Source organism: Lolium perenne, chromosome 3, assembly GCF_019359855.2.
Source record: "Lolium perenne isolate Kyuss_39 chromosome 3, Kyuss_2.0, whole genome shotgun sequence".
Lineage (NCBI taxonomy): Eukaryota > Viridiplantae > Streptophyta > Magnoliopsida > Poales > Poaceae > Lolium > Lolium perenne.
The window spans coordinates 200019992-200030289 of NC_067246.2; the positions used below are offsets into that span (position 1 = coordinate 200019992).

General features: G+C 47.5%; 1 protein-coding gene and 1 long non-coding RNA gene across 2 annotated transcripts; one reads left to right on the forward strand and one right to left on the reverse strand.

The window, feature by feature from the left end:
• Positions 1-5339: 5339 nt before the first annotated feature.
• LOC127343073 (uncharacterized) lies at positions 5340-9132 on the reverse strand. The gene is made up of 4 exons (XR_011755651.1): positions 8821-9132; positions 8549-8717; positions 8409-8464; positions 5340-5710 (listed from the first exon to the last, which is right to left on the reverse strand). It is a non-coding gene; the product is annotated as an uncharacterized lncRNA (long non-coding RNA).
• Positions 5957-10069, forward strand: LOC127343070 (polygalacturonase At1g48100). The gene is made up of 7 exons (XM_051369147.2): positions 5957-6551; positions 7585-7716; positions 8163-8339; positions 8428-8469; positions 8559-8766; positions 9132-9322; positions 9466-10069. Exons 1-7 carry the CDS (start codon positions 6003-6005, stop codon positions 9859-9861), a joined length of 1695 nt encoding a protein of 564 aa, XP_051225107.1. The 5' UTR covers positions 5957-6002; the 3' UTR covers positions 9862-10069.
• The last annotated feature ends 229 nt before the right edge of the window (positions 10070-10298 follow it).

The window sequence follows — 10298 nt, forward strand, 5'->3', positions numbered from 1 at the left end:
GGGACAAGACCACTTGGGCATGGAGGTGGGAGCCAACCACGGCACAGCTAGAGGACCTCCGCCGGATGTTGATTAAGTCCTGGAGGTGACAGCCGTACGCCGTCGCTCGAGGTTGGAGGGGCAGCCTTCCGGCCATGATGAGCGGCGACAGAGGCGCCGTAGGAAACCTCCAGATGAAGACCTGGAAGTGACGGCCGAGTGCCATCACTTCGGCCATGTAGAACGGCGACAGTGGCGCCGTAGGTAACCTCCGGTGAGAAGCAGCGCCGCTCCCCTGATGCAGATCCAGTGGGCAGCCGACCAAGAGTTGTGCCCTCTCCCTGATCACGCCACCATGACAGATCAGGGGGGAAAGCTTGCAGCTCCGGCCTTGACCACCAGATCCCGCCGAACCAGCCTTATTTATGGAGATCTCCACTCCCTTCCACCTCTGCAACATCGGCTCCGACAACCGGAGCAACTTGAAGCAGTGGAAGAAGATGGTGCGGCGCCAGATCTGACTGAGAAGATCCGCCGCCTCCCTCTCGACATAGACGTCAAACGTCATAAAGGACCAAAACCTAGACCTACCACTACAGCTATGTACTCCGGCGCCTGCTCCTTTCCTACTCCGGCCGGCTATTCCGGCTGAGAGGACATCGGAGCGGCCCAGCGGGGAAGAAGAGCCTCTCAACTACTGTAACATGTTGTGTACTCAGTACTTCATTTATCTGATATATAACGAAGTGTCATGTGCCTATTGCTACTGCCACTGATTTACTAGACGTACCCCATTTATCTGGCAAGCTATCGATCGATCTACCCGGCCGGCCGGAGAGACAAAGAGAAACAGACCAATAGGATATACGCAGTACAGTACTATGTATATGCAGAGCTTTTGCTTTGTGTCACGCAGAGACTGTCAGACCGACAGCTCGCGAGACTACGTACTTTGCTACTTGCAACGCTGGATGAAGTACGGAGTATTCTACATCCAGCGTTCGATTTGTTGTTTCACTGGCAAGTTGCAGCGTGTATCCATCTGCATGTCCGTAGCGTGTTTGCGCTTAGAATTAACCAGTCGGCGTCAGGCCCTGCCGGTGCGTTTGTCTTTCACCGAGCAGGCGGGCGAGCATTTGCCTGCTAAACGCCGATCAATCGTCAAACCTGCAGGTTGCCACTAGCGATAGAACAGTGTCACGTGATTCTATCGGTCGTCAGTCAGTCATTTCTTGAGGCTACGACTCCTACGAGCAAACCACATTTGTAACTGTATGTGCACAGCAGGGAGCACTCATGCCTTGTGGTGGGGTGTGCCTCTACACTGTATACAAAATCTTATCAGAACTGCACTGAAGTAGCACGATTGATTATACAAATGCACTACAGTGTAGATTATCAATGCTGATGTCGTGACCAGGGCAGAAATCTACACTGTATAAAAGCATACACCTGTCGAATGCCACCGTATAAGAACAGCACGTAGAGCGGCGCCAGGACAATCAGAGCTTCAGATTCTCGCAAAATGGACTCTCGAGATGTCCAATAAAAGAGTACCTAGGACCTGTGCACGAAATCAATGAAAAGCCTTACGGACAGGCAAGAGAGGCTACGTGGTTGACAGACAGCACCAACACGACAGGAAAGATAGGCCAGGTGTGAAGCTAAACCGGTAGCCACATACCCCTAATCCCCTCCTACGTGTCTGTGAACCTCTGCCTGTCTGCCTGCGGCAATGGAGTACGCCGGCCGCCTAGCGTCGAGCGTAGGGCGGTGATTGTTTTAGAGAAGGGCATGTGTGGAATATGAGCAGGTGGGTTCGATTCAGAGCCTCTTTACTGGCCTCCGTCGTGCCGTCACAAAAGTGCATTTCTTACGTTACGGTGAAGTGCAATACTATCGTTGTGATTTGTGCCTGTGCATTTCTTACATATTGCTGAAGTGCATTTTTTGGCGGGCGGGCCCCGACGAGAAACAGGAGGGGGACACGCGCGGACGTGGCTGTTGTGCGCCGACACACATTTTCTTGAGCATCTCTACTTATATTTGTATAGAAAGGTCAGAAGCAGAGAATTTCATGAAGATGGGATTGGAGGGTTAGCTAAAGAAGGTTTAAATCTACGCGATGTTGAGGAACTTGGTGTTCGGGATTCGCATCAGTGGTATGAAAGTGGGGGTGGCAGCACATGTGAAGTTCAGAGTCCTACTTTTTAAGGCGAAAACCCAAGATCTGGCCTTAACTGGTTGTGTCTGGTAATGATCTTGTTGGAAACATTGTTTTAAGAGCGGTGACAATCTGTGACAATCTTTAGGGTGAAAACCTAAGATCTTTGATCGGGCGACGATAACGCTGGTGCACTGTTCCTTTCTTAGAGGCGTCGCTTTTGGAGAGTCTGTATTTCAGGTGTTGTCTAGGGGTGGACGTATTACTGTTGCTAGGCATGAGATACTCTAGCGGGACTTTTCTTTCTTAATTTTTTTTTATCTTTTTTGACTGTATACATCCGTACTGCTATTAGGGTGTTGCGTTATTGCAGAGGCTGGATGTAATTGGTATCTTTTGATATTAATATATTCCTTTTATCGAAAAAAATTTTGTATAGAAGAGGTGCCTAATAAAAATATGCTTAAATTTATCTGCGTATCCCTTCTAAACATCTTGCATTTACATGACTTTATAACTTGAAACGTAGATACTGCTTTCACGAGCTTAGATCTCTAGCAGTGTCCGTAAACATTCGAACCGAAAACCCCAAGTTCAGTCTCCCGAATTATTTAATTTCGATGATTTTAGATGCGGCGCAAAATAGAAACTGAAAACACGAACTAAAAAAAGAAATCAAACGTCGTGGGAATTTTCGGCGATCAACATGCAAAGTGAAACAAGGTTTTTGCTCCAATCAAGCTAAATTCGAACATAATTTACATATAGAAATCAAAATACGTACTAATCCTACACATGCGCGCTAGTTTGACCAAAAAATGTCCCCGAGATAGTCACTAAGGCTCTACGCGCGGCGGAGGAAGAGGGTTTTCTTGATGGACGACACCTAGGCGACGAAGACTGCGGCGACCTCGGACAACGTCACCTCCGCGGAGCTCCCGTAGGTGAGGGGAAGTGCCGATACGTCTTCGTCGTCGTCGTTGTGGGGGCCACCTCGCGCAGTCCGCCTCCGACCGCACAGCTAGTGAACGCGGCGGCGAGCCTCCGTCGCCGATTCGGCCGCCTCCCCTACCGCATCGTCGTGCGCACGCCATTGCGAACGGAGGGGAGGTCGCGGCGCAGCGGTTAAGGCGAAGACACGGTCAAAATTGCTCGCTGGAGGAAGAAGGTTTTCGCGGCGGCGGGGAGTAGGGTTTTGGACGACATGTATAAATACGGGGCGAGCCTCGCGTTTCTTGGGCCCTCGAGAAACTTTTACGGCCGGGCTACCGATTCAGGCTCTATCCGACGACGCTCTCGACCCAAATCCGTAAATCCGCCGAAAAATCCGTAACTCTAGCAGGAAGGAAACCATACATTTCGTGTAGATCTACCGGCTCCCAAGTGATGGCAAAGATGTGAGGCCAGCGTACGTGCCCTGATCGTTATCCTGCGGGTCACGGCTGGGCTGGTGAATGAAGTCACCGACCGACAGACAGGGGCACCCTGATCCGGAGGACGCACGGCCGTGAGCGGCAGGGCGGAGGAGACGGCCGGGCGGATGGATGGATGCGTGAATGATTGATTGGACGAGGAGTACGGGGAGAATCGGCGATGGCGACGGCGTCCGCTTGCGGCAGTTGCTGCCGGACAAAACGCGACGCCCGTGACCGGCGTCGCCCATGTGGCCATTCAAGGGCAGCGAAGCGCATGTGCGGCCAGTGCGCCACGCGTTCGTCTCCTGCCGAGGCCCCTATCTTTCCCTGTGCCAGGGCGGTGGCTGCTCGTTTCGGGCAAAAATCGCTGCCGCGGGGCACACGGACGGAGCTACGTGCCGGTGTGTCCCGGACCACCCCTGGATTCATTCGTCTCCGTCAATCGCGAGATCGAGCCACGGAGGCTCTCTTCACCGGTTATCCTCGGTGGATTAAGAAAATGATGGAAAACCGGCATACAACCGTAACACCCCCTCACCAACCTCTGAGAGGGTACACATAGCCATCATAGCCTACCCACACAAACAACACATAGAACCGAGGCAAAGGTCATCTCCACCACGCAGCAACAACTCACATATCCTCAAAGATCTTGCAAAAACAAACATGAAGCCTACATTAGCATGTACCAAGTAGAAGCCCCAAAAGAGGAAAGCGACACAAAAAACGACGCATGTCCCCCGACTTGAAGGGTCTAGGATTTCACCCAAAAAGCCTGCTCCAAGGTGGAAGAAGTTGAGGAAGAACTCTACAACGGCGGCGGTCTCCAATGAGAGAGTGACACCCATAGACGCGGCAGTGGCAAAATTTGGGCAAGCTTTCTCTCTCAACTTCTGCCCCGCGCCTCCCACAAAGGGAAAGACCTAGCCCACGCCCATACCTGTGCCAACAGCACGTCGAGGCCTCCACCAACCCTACCCTCGAGAGTCAAATTTGGCCATCCAAATTCGGCGACCACCCACATGCCACAGCCACACTTGAGCCGATGCCAAAGAGCGCTAGCACCATAGTCTTCGAACACCGAGCCGCGTTGCTGAACGAGCCCAAGCCTCATTCGATGCCACCGACCTAGGCCGCCACCCCGGGAACCCAACTCTGCCGCAAGAGATAGCCGAAGGTCACCATCCCCTTGCTGCCACCCTGGTCAAAGCCAGTGGCAGGACGCTGCTATGGCGGAACCCCACAGCTGATTGGAGCTTGCTCCCCTGGCCACCCCAATAGACAACACGGCGTCGAGCAAGAGGGAGAGGGGTGGGCGTCAAGGGATGGCGCGAGGGGTGAACCCTAGCGGAGGAGTTGTTGGTTCGAGATTCACCTTCACGTACAACGTTGTAGCGTGAGCTCGAAACCGTTGGTGCTTGGCTCCCCTGACGTGTCACACAGTCGATCTACGAGCGTATGCTTCTGGAACGGCCTAGCATCAGCTAGCTGCTAGCTCGTCCGGTCAGCGATCACATGCTTGCCTTCGGTTTTTTGCAACCGGTCGAAAAGTGGGCTCAGGCACACATAACTGCACTGCATGCACGGCCATGACAGAGCGGCATAAATGTTCCACGAGCTGAAAACAGAAGGGCAGGAATGACCAGTCATTAGATTAGACGTACTCCCTCCGGTCTCTTTTAATTGACTCGGATTTAGTACAACTTTGTACTAAATTTGAGTCAATTAAAAAAGACCGGAGGGAGTACATATAACCCTGTCGATCACTGAACACGCGCACAAAACCAACCAAGGATGCCTGATTAACAGAACAGACTGTTAAATTTGCTGGAGATGCTAATTGTGCCTACTCACCTCATCATTTCTTTGAACAGAACAGAGTTGTTTCACCCAACTGGAGCATGAGTAGGTAATTCCGTACATCGGCAAGGTGGCCTCGCTTAGGTTAATCATTTTCTGGTAGAGTATTCTGCATCTTCTTTGGATTAGCTGCCAAATTGGACACACTCGCGCTATAATTGCACGTGATCTCTTTGGACCACAGGAGAGCATATATGCTACAAATGATATTGGTGGTTTTGTTTCTCCACAAAATCTGGTGCCGAAGTTATCCATCCCCACTCGTGAATAAAGGGCACAGCATGCTTCACTCCTGTTTCAGTAAATCAGTGTCAAGGAAATTGCAGATTGATTATTGTGTTTCACCACCGACAAAGTCTAAAGGAAATTGCAGAGTATACGCTGATTATGGCGAGGAACAAAAGCAACAAGAAGACACTGCCCATTTCCTGTGCGGTTACAAGACCTTGGCATGCACGTGATCTGGCGGCCCCATTTCCTCCATTTCATTTTCATCTAATCCCGAGAGACGCAAAAATGGCCTCCCCTGAAGCTTATTACTTAAACCTCCTCTCTTTCCCTCCTCACAGCCCACACCTCGATGCATGTTCTCTATCGTCCTCCCAAGTCCCAAGCACATAAAAACACTCCTCTCCACACAGCAAACAGGTACAGCCAGCAGGATGAAGCTCAGACTAAAAGGCTTCGGCCTCCTCCTTCTCCTTGTCCTGCTTGCTCTCTGCTCCACCATTGATGTCTGCGACGCAGCAAGGAGAGGCAAGCATTGGAGGCCAAGGAGCTCACCAAGCTCCTCCCTGCTCAAGAGGAAGGGCAAAACAAAAAAGGGCAGCTCCCATCGGCAGCACGGAAGCAGCCGGCCGAGCCCCAAGCAGCCTGTCAGCCCGCCGCCGGGCCCTGGTGCTGGCAAAGGGTACCAGACGCCATACCAACCAAGCCCCAATGCGCCGCCAGGTCCAAGCCCGCAGCCCAGCCCTCCCAAAGGCAATGGACATCAGAGTCCTAAATCTCCGCCTCCAAGCTGTGGAAAGGGCAATCAGCCGCCACCACAGCCACCACCGGCCACCTCAGAGGGCGCTGTCTTCAACGTGGTTGATTTCGGAGCCAATGGTGATGGAGTTTCAGATGATACAAAGGTCAGCATCTTTTTTCTAAGGGAGAAAAATAAAAATTTGTCAAGCATTATGCATTCTCTGGCTAAATTTCTCACTAGCAATTCATTGTTCCCTCCAGTTTCCTTTGCACATTTGTTTTGCGTGGGTCCATGTTGATCAGGCCAGGAAAAACTGTACCATTGGGATGGGCCTTCCCAAACAAGAATTTTGGTTTTTGTAAATTTGTGATGGCACTTCAGATTGCGTGAATATTTGGACTTTCGCCATGCATCGTAGCATGTTATGATGGTTGATGGACATTTCAGTGATTTCATTGGGTCCTATGAGCCATGATTTCAATGATCATCTACTATTACCCTTGCATGATTCCTGATGCTGAACCGCAGTCAGCGGACTAGTGCCATCTTTTCTGTAGTCACTATTTGCAATTTTGGATGACCGCGTGTGTTGCCAGAAATTTCATTTGTTCCTTTTTTTATTGTTCTGTTCCTCCCACATGTCCGCCTTTCTAGCTGGTTACAGCTTTCTTTGTTTTCCCTTTTGGAGGAGTCAGTCTTGGAAACGAAATCGGGCATTAAGTAAGGGCCCACAAGAAAATATTGATATTTTTTCCACAATATTTGTCGCTTCGCGATGGCTACATTCATAATGAATCAACAATAAATAGTTAGTGTTGAAAACAAGTTTTAAAATTTTATTTTAAATGGATAATATAAAAGCACACCTCATAAGCCAAAGAAGAGACCAGAAAAAAGATTTTGTTGTAGTCAAATTGATGGCAAAATGGGAATGCACTGTCAATTTGAGATAAAAGCTTCTATCAACATTCAACAGTGTACTTGGGTAGTTGGGTTCCTTTTCAGCAAAAAACGAACTCCATTCTTTTGCCAGCAGCGCCATAAGGGCACAATGAAAATAGTAAACTATAATTGGCTTAGAGATCTGAGCTTTATAAGTGTGTTTTGCAGCTGGGTTCATTTTGTGGTTACTCGAGTCTAGACAAGAGGACAGTATCTTCTCAGAACAAACCTCTAATGAATTACTGTACATGCAGGCCTTTCAAGCTGCATGGGTTGCAGCGTGCAAGCAGGGGTCATCGACAGTTCTCGTACCATCAGAACTAGAGTTCCTTGTTGGGCCAATCTCGTTTTCTGGGCCTTACTGCAAACCAAACATTCTTTTCCAGGTAATCTACATCTTCCCCTAAAAAAAGTATTTCTGGACTTACGCTAATAAACTGAAAATGGTTTTCTCAGATAGCTGCATGGCCTGCATTGGTCTACACAACTATTTCTTTATCATGTAGGGAAAAAAACTCTTGGTATTTAAGAAATGAGCATGTATAAAAGATTCCAATGCTACATCGATATTCAAAAATCATTCAACTGTTTTCATGTTCAAAATCATAAACCTTTGAGAATTCTACAATGATAGAACATAGTACTCCAAATTATTTTTATGTCTAACATCATGCCACAACAAGTTTCAAGTAGCGGGATATTTATACTTATAGAAGATGGAAAGATAGTCATGTGATTTGATCAGTGCACAAAGAGCATCCAACTGTATATTTGGTAAAGATGAAATGAAACACAAAACATAATGGGGTTAAATATGGTGCTTATTTTGCAGCTGGAAGGAACGATCTTAGCCCCCACAAATGCTAAAGCATGGGGTTCTGGTTTGCTTCAATGGCTTGAATTCACCAAACTAAATGGATTATCAATTCAAGGAAGTGGTACCATAAACGGTAGGGGGCAACAGTGGTGGACCTACTCAGACCCAAATGACGATGAGGATGATGACACGGTAATACCTGATGATATAGTATACACTACTATATCATACAATTCAAAGGTTGTTCTATTAATCACTAACCTTGGATATACTCGTGCAGTACAATCAGGAGCTTGAGAGGATGCCACAGGTTAAACCTACGGTGAGAATTAAGACCACTATCTTAGTGCATAATCAATACTGCATACCAAAGCAAACTTCTGGCAATTTTGATTCCATACTCTGATGCAGGCATTGAGGTTTTATGGTAGTTCCAACGTCGTAGTGGCTGGTATCACTATTGTCAACAGCTCACAGTGCCATCTCAAGTTCGACAACTGTCAAGGAGTGCTGGTCCACGACCTGACAATATCCTCCCCTGAGAACAGTCTCAACACTGACGGCATACACCTGCAGAACTCAAAAGATGTCAGCATTCATCATACTAACTTGGCTTGCGGTAATTTCTCTTTATGAATTAATTTAAGAATTAGAGCTTAGGCATCTAGCATACATTCATAAAGCTCAGGAAGTTTGTTTTGCTAAATCTTGAACCCGTGAATCATATCTTCAACAAGGATTTGAGAACACAAGACAATTTATATATTTCGTTGAGATGCTATACTATAGTATCAGTCATATGACCAACTGAAAGCATGCCCCTCTGCTCTGCAAATTGTGCAATGCAGAGGACAGGTTTCATATTTATGAGGGTATACTGCAAAATGTAGCGACGAGTATCGAAGCATCTTTTGCAGTTACACCAAAATACTACAACAAGTGTATAACACATACACCATGGCATCTTTGTCTTGTTCCATGCAGGTGACGATTGTATCTCCATCCAGACAGGATGTAGCAATATTTATATACACAATGTCAATTGTGGACCAGGCCATGGAATCAGCATTGGTGGACTAGGCCGGGACAACACAAAAGCATGCGTCTCTAATGTTACAGTAAGAGATGTCAACATGTTCCGAACAATGACTGGTGTCAGAATCAAGACCTGGCAGGTAAGATCAATAATTCAAGCATGTACATACAAACATAAACCTAGTTTAACATTACAGATACGAGTCATTGTTTTGTCAAAAGAAAGGACGCGGAGTAAGGTCATAATACTTACTGAGCTAAACAAACTGAATTCTCCTTGCAGGGTGGTATAGGGCTGGTTCAAGACGTGAGGTTCTCAAACATACAAGTCTCTGAAGTTCAAACACCTATTATGATAGACCAGTTCTATTGTGACAAAAGAACCTGTACAAATCAAACATCAGCAGTGGCAGTGTCAGGCGTTCAGTATGAGAACATCAGGGGAACATTCACGATCAAGCCAGTCCATTTAGCATGCAGTGACAGCTCACCTTGTTCAGGAATCACACTTACTGGAGTACAACTTAAACCAGTGCAAGTACCCCACTACCACCTAAACAACCCTTTCTGCTGGCAAGCTTTTGGGGAACTCTTCACTCCAACCATCCCTCCCGTAGCTTGTTTGCAGATTGGAAAACCTGCTGGGAACAACGTGCAGTCATACCATGACATATGCTGAAACACAGAAAGTACCGTCAACCATTAGTTGGTGCTTACCCATGAGTGGTCGTTGTGATGCTTCCGACCCCTTTGCACCATTGCTTGGTCATGTGCATATTAGCATATACACAGTTATTTTTTATGTTCTGTTATCACAGCATGTGTGTCACATTTGCAGTAGAGCAAACATATATATTCTCATATGAAATGGTCAGGCAGCAACGTTATATGTGTGAGCTGAAAAACTAGCGAGCATATTATTCTAATCCGAAAAAGTGGTAAAATTTATACCACACAACATTTCTGTACACTGCTACATGCAATTTAGTTAAAATGGTGTCAACATAGTAAAGGTGAAGCAAATGTTGATGACGCAAGGATCCCGATGAAAATATTCAGTACAACTGAATAACCGCATTACGATTCAGAAAAAGATTGCTACAATATTATAAAGGT